The sequence below is a fragment of the Sparus aurata genome, chromosome 10 (assembly GCF_900880675.1).
Source record: "Sparus aurata chromosome 10, fSpaAur1.1, whole genome shotgun sequence".
NCBI classification, from domain to species: Eukaryota; Metazoa; Chordata; class Actinopteri; order Spariformes; family Sparidae; genus Sparus; species Sparus aurata.
The window spans coordinates 12397461-12417725 of NC_044196.1; the positions used below are offsets into that span (position 1 = coordinate 12397461).

Consider the following 20265-nt stretch of genomic DNA (forward strand, 5'->3'; position numbering starts at 1 on the left):
GTTAATGTTTCAGTTATTTTTTTCAGTGGTACAGGAGCAGCATATAGTTGTCACAAACCTAGAGCGCCCTCTCGCGGCTGCCGATGGTAGCCTATATATTTTGATATTTAATTTGCAGGACCAGCCAAACTATGATCAAAAGTGCGACTTATAGTCCGGAAAATACGGTAATATGTTCAATTTGCAAAGTGCAAAAATAAATAAAGGTGGAAGTAAAGTCAGAGAAGTTTACTCTGAACTCTTCAGTCCTCAGTCTGACTGCACCACATGTGTAGAGAGAGCAGATAAATGTCTGGAGAGAATTCACAGAGAGTCATCAGGCAATTTGAAGCGTGTAATCTTGTGGCTTGTGGCAAAGAACGTGATGAAAGCAGGCAGAGTGATGACTTCAACACATTTGAGTTTTCACTTGCAGCTCGGGCAACATAACAATCACATAAGAGGAGGTCAGGTTCCAGCCGCGGTTCACTGTGGTCAGCCTCAATCCCTCAACATGTGTTTCCTCTACGAAGCTGAAGTTCGCCTCCGATTCGGCACTTAAGGGGAAATTAACGTGTAGTGCAGTGCGACTGTTTGTACACTGATTGTCTGTTTTTTTGTGACACTTCTTGATGTAAAAACATTTTAGACATTTTAGGTAAGACATTAACTTACGCTGTATGTGTGAAACGTTTATTTTATTTGTGAAAATGCTAAAGGGGAGATTTCACCGTTTTTGTTTGATACCTACAGACCTTATTAGACCTGGTCCAGGTCAAAAACCACCGTACCCAGACTTCTCAAATCTGGACTAGATTAATCTACGGGCACTGAAGATTCATTCAGACACAGTTTCTGATCTGTGAAACCTTTATTCTATTTGTGGAAATGCAATAAAGGCACATTTCACCGTTTTCGCAGCATATAGACCACATTAGACCTGGTCCAGGTCAAAAACCACTGTACCCAGACTAGTCAAATCTGGACTAGATTATCCTACAGAGGCTAAACAGCCATTATAACACAGTTTCTGATCTGTGAAACCTTTATTCTATTTGTGAAAATGCTCTAAATGCAGATTTCACCGTTTTGTCATCAGATAGGCCACATTAGACCTGGTCCAGGTCAAAACCCACTGTACCCAGACTTCTCAAATGTGGACTAGATTAATCAACAGGCCCTGAAGATTCATTCAGACACAGTTTCTGATCTGTGAAACCTTTATTCTATTTGTGGAAATGCAATAAAGGCACATTTCACTGTTTTCGCAGCATATAGACCACATTAGACCTGGTCCAGGTCAAAAACCACTGTACCTAGACTAGTCAAATCTGGCCTAGATTATCCTACAGAGGCTAAACAGCCATTATAACACAGTTTCTGATCTGTGAAACCTTTATTCTATTTGTGAAAATGCTCTAAATGCAGATTTCACCGTTTTGTCATCATATAGACCACATTAGACCTGGTCCAGGTCAAAAACCACTGTACCCAGACTTCTCAAATCTGGACTAGATTAATCTACAGGCCCTAAAGATTTATTCAGACACAGTTTCTGATCTGTGAAACCTTTATTCTATTTGTGAAAATGCAATAAAGGCAGATTTCACTGTTTTCTCAGTAAATGTAAATGTACATTTCTCAGTAAATGTCAGCTGAGTGCATTTCTGCAAAACCACAGATAATCTTCTAAAAGTTGCAACTTCACGTTCGGTTTTCTGTTTCTCTCTATTAACGGCGCTGTGCTTTCGCTCTGGGTTAAGCTCAGGCACAAAAAAACACTAGGTGAGGTTTGAGAACACATCACAGTTTGGATTCAAATAATCGGTCCAGTCGCCAAAAACACAGATGGCTATGGTGGTCCCGCCTCCTGAGAAATATCCAGTGGTGACGCACTTAGAAATTTAGGAAGGCAGACTGGAAGCATCCATTCACATCCAGTCTGCAAGAACTGTATATGAAGTGTATGATCACTCATTTCCCTCTCTACAGAATTATACCAGGTTTCTGTGTCAAACTATATCCGTGGGAGTTCTTGGGCCGGCACTGCGTAGGCCGAGGTGGATGGTGGTGGAGCTACAGGTGCAGACCAGTCAGCAGATTTCTGTCTGCCTTTCAACACTGAAGAGGGTACTACTGCAGGGTTCTTTGACAAGCTTATTTAGAACTGGTGATTAAGTCTGGATTTAAGAGGATTATCTGGTTTTAAACGCTTTATATCTTCTTTCTGGAGGAGGTTATGGATTATAGATGGGGCTGCTGGTGCTGTGATGTCATGATCTGCTCAGCATGTGTTTGTGATTGGAGGAAATCCTCCTACTTGTTGAATGAAATGTCTGAAAAAACCTTTTGGAAAAATATACAAATGAAGTAATTATACAAACAAATGTAATTTACCTTTTCAATAACATTTCTTCCCCCGATACTAGATTAAGTGTTTCGAGAAAGGCTATGGATTTTTGTTCTTTTTATGCACCGTTATCTCGTGATAACAACTTACTATCTGTTATCTCGATATAACAAAGATTGTTTAAAGTTCTGGCATCCTGTTTTCCTGTTCCTGCCTCACTGCTCTGTCTTCTTGGCCCACTGAGTGAGAATCTGTGTTCTTGAACAGAATGAACAGGGCGGGACGGGACCATGAAGAGACTCCCGCTGAGACTCAGAGAGCTCCAGCCCCACATAGTTTAAGAGTGACTCACTGACTCACCCACACAGAGGGGAGAAGTTAAACAGTGTCAGCTCTTAACTCCTGACACAGGATGTATTATCTTCTTTTCAGGTATTCATGGAAAGTCATGAACGTGTCTGTCTGGTTTTAACGTCGACCCTCTTCGTCTGTTGTCATCAGGTTGTTTCAGGGACTCTGACGGTAAGCTGCTGGTGTGTTTCTTTAACTCCCTTCAAGGAATCAGTCTCTAAAAACTTGTACTTGGTCATTTTGAGAGACACTGGCACAGATTAAGTCGGTATTTGGTGTTTGAGAGCGAAGGATTTGAATATCAGCCAGAAAACAGAGACTTTCATAAAGTTTGAACTTGTTTTCCTACGTTTCTGTGCCAGATTGTTCAAATATTCAGACTTTTAGCAGATGGTGAAGCAGTCAAACAGAACAAAGTACATACATGTCTATATACACTTAATGTCATCTAAGTGTAGGCTGTGTTTTGAACATGTTTGGCGCTCAGACAGCCTCTGACATGCCCACATAGCTGCGCAGTGAGCGGCAGGCACGGCTGCGCTTGTGTGGGAAGGACTTGGACCCGGGTCAAATGTTCCCTCTCAGTGTTTTCATATCAAGAGCACTGTTTAAACTGGAGACGGGGGAGGAGGCTGTTCTTCATCATCAGTTGTTAATCACAGACAAGTCAAATCAGCCCATCTGCAGACACGGATGTAAACAGGAAGGGGAGGGAAATAAACTCAAGAGGTCAGATAAAAGCAGAAGCAGTGGAGTCAAAGTACAAGACTGTTCACCTGCAGTATGTTGGTGTTTCAAGTTTGCGGTCCGCTGTTCAAACTTGCTGCTAATGATGACACATAAGCTAACTCACCCACTGTATGAGACCTGACCTTGACCTCCACCCTTATTTACCTCCACCTGCTGCTGTAGTCGCATCGTGACGCTGAGTGACTTCTGTCTTCACAGGAGAGGATGAAGCACCAGGACCTCTCTGGAGCCTCACATATGGACCCTGATGTTGGATTAAAGGGTCAACACACCTGTTGTTCTCATGTGGATGTTTACCTGAACAGGATGGAGGATCCTGGACTTCATGAAGAGGACGCTTCTCTTCCAGGAGACTGAATCCTCTCCTCAGTAAACACTCAGGATATTAGATTTTTTGTTCATTAACTGGACATCAATAGTGGATCAGACTGGCAGCGTGAGTGGTGAGTACAGTCTGATGAAGCTATTTATTTGTTATTTATTTATTGATGAATGTTTCCTTTGTCTTACATGTGAAGTGTTTGACATTGACCTTTGTTTTGCCGGTGTACAATACAAAGCCTGTGGTGTAAATTTGCATTTTGAACTTGAACTTAAACTTTTGTCACGCCGTAGACTGAGCAGTTACTAAAGGGACACTGCACACTTTTAGGCTGTTATCCAGACTTTTTTTGGGCCCTTGTATGGGGTCAAGCTGTGGAGCCTACATCGACTGGAAACTGGATCCTACATTTCCCATAATGCAACTCGGGATCAAGCATCTTCTGCAGTCTTATGAGCTGCCATTAGAGACCAGTAACATTGGCACACACACACACACACACACACACACACCAGTGAGAGCTGGTGATTAAGTTTGGATTTAAGAGGCTCAGCTGGTTTTAAACGCTTTATATCTTCTTTCTTGAGGAGGTTTTGGATTATGGATGGGGCTGCTGGTGCTGTGATGTCATGATGCGTTTAGTATCAGTTTTGTATTGTGACAAACACTGACTCTGAGAGATATTTGTGGTGATGACAATCTGGATGCATTTCCCCTTGAGGTGTTTTCATGAAATAGCGTGAGCAAGAAGAATAAATCAGACAGAGTATTGTTTCACTTGGCAGTCTGTTTTTAAGGTTAACAGATAACCCTTATAACTGGGGACAGGACACCGACAACAACAGGGACGTCTGCTCCTCTATATTCAAATAATAAACGTGCACATCACTGGGACAGAAAGACAAATTTAATGTGTGACATGTGCCGAATTTACAAGAAGGCCCGGATGATTAAGAATGTGTTATAGAAAAAGTTTTACAAAGTTTATAAAGTGTTTCCTGACTCAGCAACTCTCAAAATTAAGCGATTTTATGATGGAGTCTGGTGATAATGTGTCTCTTTCATCTCCTTGCTGTTGCTGACTGTTGTTGCTGTGGCTGCTTTGACTTGTAGTATGTTGGTGTTAACTTGCTGTTAATGTTTACGCATAAGTTTACCTGCACAATCAAGTTTATGCAAAACACACCCCCGTCTGTGACCTTCCCATGATGCAACTCAGGATCAAGCATCTTCTATGAAAGTCCTGAACGCCTCACACTTTGTAGAGAAGATTGTATGCAGCTGTTTTCAAAGACTGGAGTTCATGTGTAAAAGAAAACAGTGTAGTGTCCCTTTAAGATGTATACATATAGTTTGTGTCACTGTCATGTGATGTCTCTGAGCTGCCACTAGATGGCAGAATATGACAGTAACAATGAGACACACATCAGTGAGAGCTGGTGAGTAAGTTTGGATTTAAGAGGATTAACTCATTTTAAACACTTTATATCTTCTTTCTGGAGGAGGTTATGGATTATAGATGGAGCTGCTGGTGCTGTGATGTCATGATTTGCTTAGTATGTGTTTGTGATTGGAGGAAATCCTCCTACTTGTTGAATATAATGTCTGAAAAGCCTTTTTGGAAAACGTCACAAAACATCTCGCTCTAACAGGGCAGGAACGCTGAAAACACAGGATGATTTTATAGATTTGAATGCAGATTATCTTTACTTGTTTCCCTATTTATTTTATATATTTTTAAAACGTATTTCTGCTGCAGTGCACATAGTATTCAGCAGGGGGCAGCAGGGGATGCAGATGATCATTCATTAGACTCCGCACATGCTCTTTGGCGGGGCTCCATGCTCATAAGTGACGCTCCCCTCCTCCGCTCCTTTGACCCTGCGCGCAGGAACGATAACACCTTCCAGTCATTCCTCCATGCCGAACATGGCCAGATCACAGCTCCTGTCGGTCTTTACACTCTTTGTTCTCTTCCTCGTCCAACATGTCTTTGGAGAGGTTGTAAACTTTGCGGACTTCGTGCAGTTAACGGTGGACAAGGATTGCTCAGGCGGCGACATGCAGCTGGTCCGTGTTCGGAAGACGCACCCCATCGTCCCTCGGACGGTGGCAACACTTGTCGGCGGTGTGTGGAAGCCGGCTGAAGACTACAAACACCGGATTCATCACGTTTCAGCCTCTAGCGTAAAACTCAGCGGGCTGAACTTTAACGATGATGCGTTTTATGAGTTCACTTGCAACCATGATCTCATCAAAACCATCCAGCTGACTGTGATCTTCCCCTATGATGTGAGAGTGTCTGAGGGGGAGACAGCCAGGATCCCCTGCTACTCCTCCACGGAGGGGCTGCAGGGGGGGAGCGCACGGTGGGAGAGGGACGGGGAGCTGGTTCTGGTTCAGAACCGCTCCTCCGGACAGCCCGAGGGGAGACTGTCGGTGTCACCTGACTGGGTCCAGACTGGAGACTTGTCCCTGACTGTGAAGGACGCTCAGCTGGAGGACGGAGGGAACTACGTTTGTTACACCGTGGATGGAAACGGAAAGAAAACCAGAGGAAGTCCTGCTGCTGTGAAGGTGACCGTCCAGAGGAGCCGCCCTGCTCCCACTGAAACCCCCCTGCAGGTGAGTCACCTCAGTGCCTTGCTCAATCCGCGTGATAACCTGATCCTCAGTTCCCAAGTGCACGTTATTTTCATTCATGGTGTCCATGCGCTCCTAAATAGACTGTCATGTCTTTATAGCTGCTCTGAGGCTGCTGTCAGTTATTTCAAACATTTCCATTAACGCAGTTATTCACTGCAACAACAAATATTGTGGCTCATTTACTCATGAAAACTAAAAGCTTCACTTATAAATTCTCCAAAAGAGACGAGTCAGTAGTTGTGTCATCTGTTCCTTGTGCGTAATGACGCGCGTAAATGTGGAGACGTCGTTTTTCCTCATTTCTGGAGGAGAGCAGACAGACAGTCTCGTGTCTCACACTAAATGAAAATCATGTCCCAAAGTATATTCTATTAACAATCACCGGCAGGCCCGAAAATAAAGGAGCGGGAACAAGTTTACACTTAAATCAATAAATCACATATTATATAAATATATTTACATGTACATGCACACACTGCACTCTGTGTATGTACATAAACTCACACACATACAAATATACATATACAGCTTATGATATATACGTCACGTCATCATGTAAAATGTATTATTATTATTATTATTATTATTATTATTATTACTATTACTGTAAATACCCTTTTCTCTCGCAACTTATGCTCCTGTTACCTTTTCTCCTCTGCTTAAGCCATTTTAGTGTTATAAGAATATATACATTAATAATGTTCATAGTATTTTATTGTTTTTTTTTTAAATACTGTTTATAGTATTTTGTTATTTTTAAAATATTGTTTATAGTATGTTATTGTTTCTATACTTGTTCTTGTATACTGATTGTATTGTATTTGAATGTACCCGCTGCTATGATAACTTTATTTAATAACCAAACACATGTTTGTGTCTCTCTCTCACTCTGCAGCCGACACCGGGACCGGACGGAGAGCAGACTGGACCTGGACTCATCGTCAGTATAATCTTCAACGTGCTGCTCTCAGCTGCCGCAGTTACCTTCTGCGCCCTGTGGAGGGTCAGTGTGAGGAAGGCCCGCAGAGCTGGAGGGCCGAGACCCGCAGAGATGAAACCTCTGGGGGAAAATGCGTCTAATGGAGTGATCTATTAGGAGACACTTAGTGGTGGTGTTTTGTTTTTTTTGTACTGCTAGTGATTTTAATTTACGCTTCGACAGTCACAGTTCATCTGTGAAACTTGTAGTTTGTGACGTAGATTATTTTCTGAAATAGTCCAAATGTAAAACAATCAGTCGGAGTCACCTGCGTGAATTTTCACATTCACACAATTACACAATTACGGTTAATTAATTGACACTCCTTCTGTTGTTTTATATGTGGACAAATGTATGTGTAACTTTTTATTGTTGGGATGCACACTGTGTACATTGTTTTTGTGGGAAAAATAAAATATATCTGTTACCGTTTATTTGTGTGTTCTGAGTCTAACAACAATACTCTCAAATTTTTCACAACACACTTATGTATGTTCTGTCTGTAGTAAGTGTAACTGAACAAAAAAAGGCCTAAGTCATTATGATGGATGAAGAAGGAGTGTTTTACATTGAGCACATCAGTGTTCAACTGGTTCTTATAAATGTCTATTCATATGATGGTGTGTGTGTCATTTGAAAACAAAATACCATTTTGAAAAGAAATAACATTGTTTTGAAGGTAAAGTTTCATTTTGCAGGAGAATTGAGGGGTTTTGCCTGTTGCGTGTGTGTGTGTCTGTGTTAGTGTGTGTGTAGAGTTCTGAGAGTACAGGGCATAGTGTTTATCTTATTTTTAAAACACATTAAGAGATTAAAATCGCTTAAAATAACACCTTGGAACATTCAAGGTAGATTTCTCCACGGGTCGGCCCGGCCCAACAAACCCGACCGGACCCGCAGTTGGTTCGGGTCGGGCCTCGGGCTTCCTTTTTTATAAAACACATTTCATAAAACACATTTCTTGCAGGTTGTAAATGATATATTGTTTGCTGTGAATCCTCGCTGTTCCCGTGTAGTGAAGAGTGAGTCTGGCTGCTGCTTCATGGGGAGGGGCTGACGCAGACCTGACGCTGCTGCGTAAAGTTACCATAACAAGTGTATGAGGAAAACAATGCAGGCGCGCGAGGGGTCGGGTTCGGGCCCGGTTCGGGCAGACAATTCATGCTGGTGTGTCGGGCTGCGTCGGGTTCGGGCTTAAAATCCCGCGGGCCGGGTTGTAATTTTCAGGCCCGTTGAGAACTCTCATTCAAGGACTTAGATCATCTGCATCTGGATTAAAAAACCGAAATCCAGATTTTATTAGAGAAGTAAAAGACTCTGATATGACCGTCTTACAAGAGACATGGTACAGAGGAGACAGTTCCACTGGTTGTCCTTGCTATTACTATACATTGAGATTATTATCCCAGCAATTAAAGTCCAAACAGTAACCAGGTTTGGAGCTCAGGAGGCTTGATTATTTGGTATAGATCAAAACTAACCCATTCTATTCAAATTATTTTAAAAAAAGGGCTGAAAGTTAACAAAGAAGTAATAATTGCGGACCAACATGTCTACCTATGTGTAATTCACATACCCCCCTCTGAATCCCCCTACTACAATGAAGATGTTTTTTCCACTCTAGGGGGAAATAAACCAGTTTAAAACTTTAGGAACCGTGCCAGTCTGTGGGGACCTGAATGCTAGAACTGGAGAGAACACTGATGCTGTAAACATCCAGGGAGATCAGCACTCAGGCCAACCTGGAGAAACCTGCTTTTCTCTCCCCAAACTCCCCCCAAGACACAATTTTGATAAAATTACAAACAATAGTGGTAACCAGCTTTTACAATGGAAGGTTACGAGGAGATTCTCTGGGCCGTTACACATTTAGTTCAGCTCTTGGCAGTAGTGCGGTAGACTATGCCATAACAGATCTGGACCCAATGTCTGTCAGAGCTTTCACAGTCAACCCACTCACACCCCTCTCGGACCACAGCAAGATCACGGTCCATGTGAAGAGGGAACACAGTAACTATGAGGCCTCTAAACCCAGTGAACTGTATAACACCCCACATTCATACAGATGGACACCAGACAGCATGGAGAGCTACCCAGAGGCATTTGAAAATGCAAAAATCCAATATTCAATCGACTTATTTTCTCTCTTTTGATAAATTATCAAAGATATCAAACTTGGAAAATCTCTAATCACAAACCAAACGAAATACACAACAACAAATGGTTTGACAATGATTGCAAAAATATAAGGAAAACTTTAGGAAAGCTATCAAACGAAAAACATAGAGACCCAAATAACCAAACTATACGCCTTCATTACAGTACAAACACACACTGAGAGCAAAGAAAGATAAACACAGCAGAACCCAGCTCTCTGAAATAGAAGAATCTGTAGAGTCAAACCAGTTCTGGCAGCAGTGGAACACTCTAAACAAAACACAACGAGATCAATTGGCAATACAAAATGGCAGCATTTGGACGAATTATTTTACTGAATTAGACAGCAATATTGCAAAGAACAGTGACCAAAACAAAACACACGCCAAGTGGAAAACTTTAGAATTAGTAGAACAACCAGAACCCTCTAGATGCTTCAATAACAGAGCAGGAACTGACGGAAAGCATCCAATCCCTGAAAGATAAAAAGGCCTGTGGAGTCGACAGCATCCTAAATGAAATGATCAAATATTCTGACTACACATTAGAATTGGCTAAACTCAAAGTTTTTAATATAATTCTAGCAGCTGGCACTTTTCCTGAGAAAAGGAATAAAGGTTTAATAACACCACTTTATAAAAATGGAGATAAATATGACCCTAATAACTACCGTGGAATCTGTGTAAATAGTAACCTGGGAAAAACCTTTTGCAACATTATAAATAAAAGACTTATCAGTTTTATCAATGACCAAAATGTTTTGAATAAATGCCAAATTGGATTCTTATCAAATTTTCAGACAACAGATCACATCTATACCCTCCACAGCCTGACTGAGCAAGATTTAGACAAGAAGAAAGGAAAGGCCTACGCATGTTTTGTTGACTTCACAAAGGCCATTGATTCCATCTGGCATGAGGGGTCTTTTCTACAGACTGCTCAACAGTGGCATTGGGGGAAAAACATACGATGTAAATAAAATCTATGTACACAAACAGTAAATGTGCAGTTAAAATAGGAGACAAACAAACAGCCTTCTTTCCCCAAGGTCGTGGGGTGAGGCAGGGATGCAATCTGAGTCAGATCCTGTTCAACTTATACATCAATGAATTTGCATGTCAGTTAGATCAATCCACGGCACCTGGTCTCAACCTGAATGACAGAAATTAAGGGTCTCCTGTACGCAGATGACCTGGTGTTGCTGTCACCAACAGCAAGAAGGTCTACAGCAGCACCTCAACCTCCTGCAAACATTCTGTCAGTCCTGGGCTCTGACAGTTAACCCAAAGAAAACCAAAATTATGATCTTCCAGAAGCAGTCCAGAAGTCAGGACAACACAAACAATTTCTATTTGGACACCACTAAATCACAACACGCAAAAAACTACCTTGGCCTCAACATCAGCTCCACAGGGAGCTTCAACTTGGCTGTGAAACATCTGAGAGACAAAGTAAGGAGAGCTTTCTATGCAATTAGAAGAAATATTAGACTTGACATCCCAATTAAAATCTGGCTAAAAAAATTCCAGTTTGTATTAGAACTGATAATTCTCTATGGCAGTGAAATTTGGGGACCAAAATTAAATCATGAATTTGACAAATGGGACAAAACAATAACAGAATCCTTCCACACAGAGTTCTGTAAGAACATCATGCACGTCCAGTGAAAGACACCAAACAAGTTAAACGTTGCACATAAAAAGCAAGATGTTGGCAGATGTTAGTGGGTTATTTGTCTGTATTAAATCTGTCTCCGGTCATGTTTATGGTGACAGAACATGTTGGTGTGAAAACAGTTTCAACTCCACACCCTGTGTTCAGCTGTTCAGTGCCACCTTGCAGCTCTTCCACACGGCTTATTTCTCACTGCTGACAGTCGTCTTTTGATAAAGGATGATGAAAGCACCAAATGTGTGGGCGATGATTAAGCAGGTGGCTGAAGACAGAAGGAGAGAGAAAAGAGCCTGAAGCTGTCCTCCTTCGTCTCACAGTGCTAGTACTAACTGCCTGGGGGTTAGGGTTAGAGTCATCACTCACTCCACCTGCTGTCATTAAGTTCCGTGCCACAGACCACAAAAGAGAACACGCCATCAACTGTCCGTCGTGCTGCGGCCCTGAGAGCTCACAGCACTGCAGCTTAAGAAAACACAAGCAAAGTAGAAGTGTCCTCTCAACACTTCCTTTGTGTTGTGGTCTTTGCAGCGCGTTTTCTAAATGCTGCACATGTGTTGTCAAATTGATGAGATGTTTATTTTTTTTTATTTGCTTGTGTTTTTACCCCAAACCCCCAAAAATGGACAGAAAAAATAAACTCAAAATAACTTATTAATGTAATTGTTGGAAATTTGGAACAACACACACAATAACAGCTATGATAAAAAAAATATACAATCATAAATACAAAAAGGTACCAACAATCAAAAGAACTACTATAATAGAATGAAACGTAAATATAATAGAGAATCAAATTTCTGAATTGCAGAAATCCTTCGTCACACAAATACAATAACACACTTAAGAGAGTGTAATAATTTTACTACACTTTGTACGAGACACACAAAATAAATACCAACCAACTTCTAGATTTAGTTTCCCCCACTAACCAATGACTTCCTGAGGTATTGATGGTGGCAACTTCTTCCGTCACTGTCGTTTCTAGGGAACACAAAGTCAGATGGTACCGGACTTGGTCCCCTGGAAACTGGCTGAGTCCGAATTCTGACGGTCAGAAGTGAAGTCCAGTTGAAGTCCAGGTCAGAGGACAGAGGCTCATCCGCAGGAGGAGATTCTGCTCCAGGCGTTTCTAACGGAGAGCACAAGGGCGTAAGTATACACACACAAGTACCAACAATCACACATAACCAATAATGATAACATTATTACTGTCTGCAAAATGCTTTGCAGGGATGCACACACACGAACACAGCGCGCGCGTACACACAAACACACACACACACACAAACACACACACACAATTAAATAAACTTTTAAAACAGGAGACAAATAATTAACACGACATTCTTGGTTATTATATACTTATATACTAATTATATACATGACTCAGACAGCTACATCACACAAGATCAGTGTGTGTGATCACGCTCATTAAGAGTAGCTGGCATGGCTCCATGCCTTCTGTCTTCTGCTCGTTTCTCTCTCTCTCTTTTTGGCTTTGTCCTCTTCTTATCCATGTGTCTGTTTACCTCGTTTTGTAACGTATTTCGCATATATTTAACTCTGTGTGAGACTCTCAGCAGCAGCAGACGCACAGTTAGAAAAACCAACGTGACATCATTGAGTTGACGTGTAAACGAGCAATACAAAAACCGGAGGAGATGAATGCGGTTGGGCGGAGTGAGTTCATCACAGTTCACGTCTGCGTGTCTGCGTGTTTAACAATACAAGTGGCTTGGCAATGTGACAATCTTTAGTTAATGTTCGGGTGTGTGTCGAGTGTGTGTGTGCGTGTGTGTGTAATGGTCTAGTACATTGATATTGGCAGGACTGAGATCTCTTTCTTTCGCTCTCTCCCTCATTTTCTTTCCTCTTTCTTCCCTCCGGTTTCCTCCACACACACACACGCGCGCGCACTCACACACACACACACACGCGCGCGCGCGCACAGTCAAACCATTTCTTGCAGAAAACCAGTTGAAAGTTTCGACCGGCAGGAGAGAGAAATGTCTGTGTTTATATATTGTTTGTTTGATCACTGCGGGTCGCTCATAAAGCAAAGAGGAAGAGGAAACCAGATCAGGCACCGACACCTAATGTGGACCTGTGTGCGTGTGTGTGTTTGTATGTGTGTGTGTGCGTGTGTGTGTGTGTGTGTGTGTGTGTGTGTGTGTGTGTGTGTGTGTGCGTGTACCTTTTTTGCTGTCACGATTAAAACAATGTTTTAAAAGTTCTGCATCTTAAATAAATCCGTTTGTGACTTTATCTCTTATCGTAATCAGTTACTTACTGCAGAGTGACTCAGAACAGCACCGAGTTCTGGTTTCAGTGGTTCCGGGTCTCGTTGTTGATCACAGGGAGAATCAGCGTTTGGATCTGATGTGTGTGTTTATCATGATCACGTTTTTCGAAATAAAACCAGTGCATTTCTTTTCCCCCTTGATTTATTTTGAAAATATACATTTCACAATGATTTCATTTAAAGAGAACATGAAGACGATCACATGTTTCTAATCAAGTCAAACTGCGATATATTACATTTTGACTGGTTAACAGTAACAGAATACGTTACAACGTTACTGTATGTGTGGAGTAATAAATACTCACTGCACTACTTTTTCGTTATTATCAACAAAATGCACAAACATCGTTTACAGAACATTAAATAACTGTAGGCGGTGGAAGGTCGCTGTCTTTACCATTAGTCACGCGTTACATTATACTCCGTTACCACTGACATTAATAGATTACTGTAACGCGTTGCTTTTATAACGAAACTTATGACGCCTTCACGTCCTTTTGCTCTCCAGCGGTGAAAATAAACCGGCGGCCCTGAAGGCCTCACCGCTGAACACAGAGGGCCGGATCACTGGATTTCATCATGTAATGTTTCTAATGAACGCGCTGACTTTATTACAAACATGTGATCGTCTCAATGTTCTCTTAAAATTAAATCATAGTGATGAGGAGTGAGAGAATAAAACACATTGATATTTAAGAATAAAACAGAGACAGAATGATCCACAGAGGTTGTGTCTGTTCTCTCTCAGGACTTCTTAAATAACAAACTCGATTTTAAAACTCAGATATTTGGTCCGAAATCAAATCTTATTTTTTTTTAATGTTTTTTAAATGTACCAACATGATTCTGCAGCATTTCTTTAATCACAACAGAAATATTGTGACAGTATAAACATCTGAATGTGTCATCGAGAGCCCTGTGAGGAAGAAATGCACTCTGGGAACTGGCTAGAAAAAAAAAAAACCCGAAAAAAACAAAAAAAACAACCACACCTGAATGTGATCAAAGGTTTCAGCTCAGGGCCGCTTCAAGACGTCTCATTAAGCTAAGCAAGTCATCCAGACAGACAGGAAGCGTTGGTGGGAAATCTAAAAAGGGCAAATTTCACAATAAAAGGAATAAAACAATAGACATTTCAGAGTTCGAAATTCACCAGACATGGAGTACAAATTTGTCAGAAACCAACAGGCCTTTAAAGTTTCCTTCCCCCGTTTGTAAACAATGCTGTTGGTTTATACTGTCAAACCTGCTGGTTTATGTTAATTGATGTGAATTCTGTCTTCACAGGAGAGGATGAAGCACCAGGACCTCCACCTGTATGGGCCTCTTGGATTAAAGGGTCCTCACACCTGTTGTTACCTTGTGGATGTTTACCTGAACAGGATGGAGGATCCTGGACTTCATGAAGAGGACGCTTCTCTTCCAGGAGACTGAGAACCTGTCCTCCTCGGTAAACACTCAGGATATTACAGATGTTTTGTTCCTAACTGGACACAGGGCCGTTTCTGTCTGTTTGGGACCCTATTTTGTCAAATAGATGGATGGATGGATTCCTAACCCTTTTAGTGATCCACAAAGTTGCAACAATCTATTATATTTAAGAGGAAAACCAGCTATAGGTGTGAAAATCTCTCTCAAAATAAATCAAAGACCCACCTGAGCAAGTTGAACTGATAGAAAATGATAATACAAGTTAAAAAAATGTGGATCCTCTATATGTCAATAATTGAAGCTGATGCAGTGTCCCAGACAGCAAATGGATCTGGGCCAGATCTGCGCTGGATGTAGTCCAACATCCGGTTCTAATCCTGAAAATGGATCCGCTCCAGATAACTTTTGCCCCCTGGCCCAGATCCAGCACGGATCCACTTTAGAGTTCTGGAACAGATCCGGACCAGATCTGAACTGGATCCGCAAAAGACCAACCGTTTACAGCCCACATCTGTCCCAGATCTGGGACAGATGTGGTCCAGATCCAGGACAGATGTGGTCCACATTTGAACAAAAGCTCTTATAAGATTAAAAAGAACTCAATTTGCCAAAAAAACACATTTAAGTGTGAAATATTATCACACCAATGTGTTTTAATGGCTAATCAAGTTTTGTCTATGACTGATAAAACAATCACAATGCTTTGCTTTCAACAAAGTGCTCTTTATTAAAACTGCACACATTTACATTAACCTGATCAACAAGCTTAACAAGGGTCCATGGCCTCCACATTGGCACATCTTACAAAATGACAGTCTCTTTAGCAACGGTAAGTGTTATGAGTGCATAATTGTCCAGCGAGATAATCTTCACATATTAAACCGTATTTGAAGCTTAAATGCGATCGCCAGAAAAAGCTAACGTTGGGCTTCAACAGACTACTAACGGTCACATGACCGTCGTCACCGCCATTAATCTTTTAAATGATTTCGGCAGTTGTATTTGAAAAACATTGTATAAATGGTGAAATCGGACTGTTTTTACTTGAAGAGCGTAGAACAAAACATGAAACCCATATAAGCTTTTGTTAACCAGACCTTATGAGGTATTTTACCAAAATCCCATTCAAAAACATTGACTTTTAGACGAGGGAACCGGGAGTGCCAAAAATGCTAACGGTCTTCCTGGCCCGGAAGTCCGTTAGCATTTTTGGCAGTCCCGGTTTACTGGCAGACTCCATAATTCATATTTTAAAAAACAAGATGGAGAGCATGTCCTTTAATGTTGAACACGGAGTAACACACGGAGTAGTTTCACACTCATTTATTTCCATGTAGAGAGGGTTTTCAGAGGCGGCCTACTCTGATGCTATGCTAACGTTATCCTGCCGCTACGCTAACAAAAAGCTAACGTTACGCTGACGCTATGCTAACGAGAAGCTAACGTTACCTTGGACAATATTTGTTCTAATACAATAAATCTGGATGTCAGCGGCCATTACATGTAGTTTATGCTGTACTGGATAGTTTCTGCTGATTCCTCGCTAACATGTGGTTAACGTTATGCTAACCTCATGTTAGCGAAGGCATGCTAGTGCTAATATGCTAATAGCCGTGTTTGCACACTATCAAATAAACTATCGCCAACCGTACTGTTTTCGTGATAATGGAGATTTAGACCAACAAAGCTAGCGATGCCACAATTGTCTCACACAAAATCACACTCAGCTCACGTTTAACAGAATCCTAATTCATTATTTCAAATGAATAGTATCATAAAACTTTAACGTTTCAATATGCACTTACCAAAAAACTTTGACAAAAACTGGCAAGAACCTGCCACGGTGCCGCGATGTAGCGAAAGCGCGCGTCTGTCTTGCAGATTGGCCTCAAATCTGCTGCAGACCAATCAAGGGATCAGTCAATCTGTCAGATACGTTGCAGGTGTGTTCAGCGCATCTGACTGGTAAACGGAGGTAGGGCGGAAGTGGCCGAATGCTATACGGACCTTTTTGCTGTCTGGGGTTCCTCTGATATGTTTATCTTAAAGATATTTTTAAAAAACCTTTCTAAACTTAAACATCCTGTTACAGTGGTGCTGTCGGTACTTTCAAATTAAGAGTCCCCCGCTAAGAACCCAGTTCTAAACTCAAATTTGTTATCACCGTTCACTGCCCAACTTCGTGCTTCACGTCACGTCAACTGGACAAAGAACCCCACCAACATCTGCCAACATCTGTCTTTTGTGAGCACTGTGAACGTGTCCAGTCAGGTCAGCTGACCCTGCAGCAGTCGAGGGTATTTACCTCCCAGGCTCAGCTCGGCTGTGATTTGAACACAACGTTGTGTTCTTCACTGTGTGTTCTCTGGCTAGTTTACGTCTCTCTAGCACTCATGTGCAAACAGACAGAGTCAACTAGCAGCACTCAGGTGAAGCACTCTGATTGTGTAACTACACCGGTCCAATTAAAAAATGGCCATGATTCATACAGATGTCTTTTCGCTCCCTCTCTCTGTCTCAGCAGACACCGAGACACCGGGAAAACAACAACAAAATAAAAGACAGAAAAGTTTCACACGTCACATTCAGATTTCACAAGCCAGGGTCCATTAAACAGTCTGAAACATATTGGGGGATGAATTAACCCTAACCCTTAAGACATGCAGAGCCACGACTGCACTAATTATGAAAGATAATAGACATATTTTATATCAAATTAAACAGCAGAAGCTGGGCTACAATGTATAAAATACATGTTTATATGACCCAAACACTACTCAAAAAAAACATTAAACATCCAACTTCGTGAATCACCCTAACCCCTAACCCTAGAAAACTGGCTAAAGACAATGACCATGTGCGCCTCTTGGACCACATGTAGTATAACTTTACACTGGAGATGCTTCTTCATCATCCACAGCCGCGCTGTTCTGACCCCAAATGCCACTTAAGTGACCTCCTCATTTCACCTAAACAGGCGTTACACTCTGCAATATATTCTTATATATGTTCAAGTGTCTTTTGGACACGGCTATTATACATTTTTAATGACTTAAATGTTCACACACCCACAACAGAAACACACCGAAAACACATCAAACTGTCTCTGAGGCATCTCTCATCTGTGCTGATCATTCCTGTGACCTCCTGTCACGCAGCTACAGTGTGTAATTAAAAAAACCACCCAGTCAGCAGAGATGCTGTGAGTCATGGCCCACTCTGAAAGACTGTTGGCATGTGTCACCATGGAGATCTTGCAGGCTGCACTCGATGTTTGAGGGGAGTGGTAGAGCAGGTCATTGTCTGGGGAGAACCCACAGTGAGGAAGTGAGTTAATATGAGGACAACGATAAGGAAGAGGTAGATGAAGCATGAGGAAGACCCCCTTTATTAAAACATGTCCATTTATTATAGTCCATGAGCCAGGGGGGTTGACCGGTATCAACGGGGGGACAAATGCTATCATATTTTTTTGGCAAGGTATACACCCCTAGTACTAGAAAAATCACGATAGCAGTGCAGGGGTGGTAGCGAAATCACTTTTTTCAGCTCATGAAGTTACTAACCCCCTAAAATAAATTGCGTTTTTGAAATCTGATGTATATCTAGTTTAGGCTCATGGTACGGATATTGTCAATATTCCATAATATAGTGCTTGGTATCGTTGGAAAGGGGACCTTTTAGGCTTTTATTTAAGCCCAGTACTGAATCTGTCTGACAAACACAGACGTCACATGACTTCTTTAAATCAGAAATAACACACATTTTCTCACAATTTCCGCCCAAACTGTATGCTATCTTTTATCCCTGTGGCATGAAAGAACACCAGGGTGACAAAACTCAAAAACTTCAATACTCAAGGGACTCTGATGATTCAGAAAATGTATAATATACCCATACTATTTATTTGTTAGAGCCTTAAATTAGACTTGTAGAGCCAGCGCAAGTCTTTAAAATAGAATGGAGCTAATAGAATGGACAAATAGAATACCCTATTAGTCCAGGGCCAAAAGGCCTATTCATTCATGTACAGTTGTAATAAAAAGTAATTGTTTCAATAGTGTTGTCAACATAACACTTGTAAGTGGTTTAACAAAATGTTTCTATCATGTATTTTGATATTCACCCACTTTCAGTTAGAATGTCATAAAGTAGCTCATGCACGGAAATATTGATGGATTTTGACAGTTTGACAAGGTTTTTCTCAGTTTTGTGAAAAGATCGTTGGTTGAGTTGAGTGGTTATAACAACACTACCATCTATGCCATCTTCAATCGACTTCCAATGCGTTCCAGGGGTATTAAATTTAAGTACAAAATGCTTTTTCTCTTGTGCTTGTGAATTGATGGGGAATAGACAGAGGGAGATTATACCTATAGCTGTACCTGTAACAGTAGCTAATGTTAGCTTGGTGTTTTTTGCAGGCTAGCTATCTAGCAGGCCTGCTAGCTTGCAGGTTAAACAGTGTAACTGTGCGTTCAGACCAAAAGCGCACAAAGAGGGAAATCCGCCTTGTCTGCCTTGTCCACTCCACCTCAGTCCCTTATGTTGCTTTTGTCACCCTGTTCATTCTTGCTTCTAAATTTAAAGGGCCCGCACGCCACTTGCGTTAAACACCACCACAAAACTACTGCTATAGCACAGCCCATCCATTTACTGACATCGCTGATCACAGAAAGTTACTTGTTTCAAAGTTACTTGATAAAGATATTAACTAGCATGCTAGCATGCTACGTTGCAATGCTAGTATGCTATAATTTCTCTGCTGTCTTACAAAGATATTACACAATTAAAAGCTCAGCAGGCAAACCAACAACTAGGCGCATTGGCCTTCTTTAATTGATCCCTATTAGAGTTTAGATTCTCTGCCAGAGCCCGAGCCTGACATCAATATTTTCCTCCACTATCCTTAGGCTGGGCCGGGCCCTTGATCAAGCATTTGTGTGTTGTTTTTTTAATAACTCAAAATAATGAGTGTATTTCCAGCTAGAAAAAGCGCATCTATCTCGTCCCTCCATTTTTGTTTGTGTTTGTATCACTGCATGGTGTACATGTGAGTTGACCTCATGTTGAAAAACGTGGCTTGTCACATATGTGACATCACTCCCCGAGATGCAAGAAAAGAGCAAAAATACATATTTTTACTAAGGAAATGACAAAAATAATAGTAACGCACAGTGACTTGGAAAAGTACTTTAATCTGATTACTGGTTTGGAAATATTAACGCGTTAGATTACTTGTTACTGAAAAAAGTGGTCGGCTCAAAATCAGTTAATGTGTCTTTGTCGAGTGTGTTAAGTGCGGCACTTGTTGCTTTATTCCT

General features: G+C 41.4%; 1 protein-coding gene across 3 annotated transcripts; it reads left to right on the forward strand.

The window, feature by feature from the left end:
* The first annotated feature begins 2682 nt into the window (after nucleotides 1-2682).
* Nucleotides 2683-7809, forward strand: LOC115590438 (uncharacterized). 3 transcript variants are annotated; one of them, XM_030431796.1, is made up of 4 exons: nucleotides 2683-2851; nucleotides 3593-3873; nucleotides 5754-6377; nucleotides 7294-7809. In XM_030431796.1, the coding sequence occupies exons 3-4, from the start codon at nucleotides 5814-5816 to the stop codon at nucleotides 7492-7494; spliced, it is 765 nt and encodes a 254-aa protein (XP_030287656.1). In that variant the 5' UTR covers nucleotides 2683-2851; nucleotides 3593-3873; nucleotides 5754-5813; the 3' UTR covers nucleotides 7495-7809. The 3 variants fall into 3 exon arrangements, with proteins under 3 accessions (XP_030287656.1, XP_030287655.1, XP_030287654.1); XM_030431795.1 differs by having other exon boundaries at nucleotides 3629-3873; XM_030431794.1 differs by lacking the exons at nucleotides 2683-2851; nucleotides 3593-3873 and having other exon boundaries at nucleotides 5522-6377.
* Nucleotides 7810-20265: the final 12456 nt, after the last annotated feature.

Excerpts from the sequence above, each read along its gene's own strand:
- LOC115590438 (XM_030431794.1), top strand. The coding sequence starts at position 5,673 with ATGCCGAACATGGCCAGATCACAGCTCCTGTCGGTCTTTACACTCTTT. Across the intron at positions 6,378-7,293 it reads CCACTGAAACCCCCCTGCAG|CCGACACCGGGACCGGACGG; the intron begins GTGAGTCACCTC and ends CTCACTCTGCAG.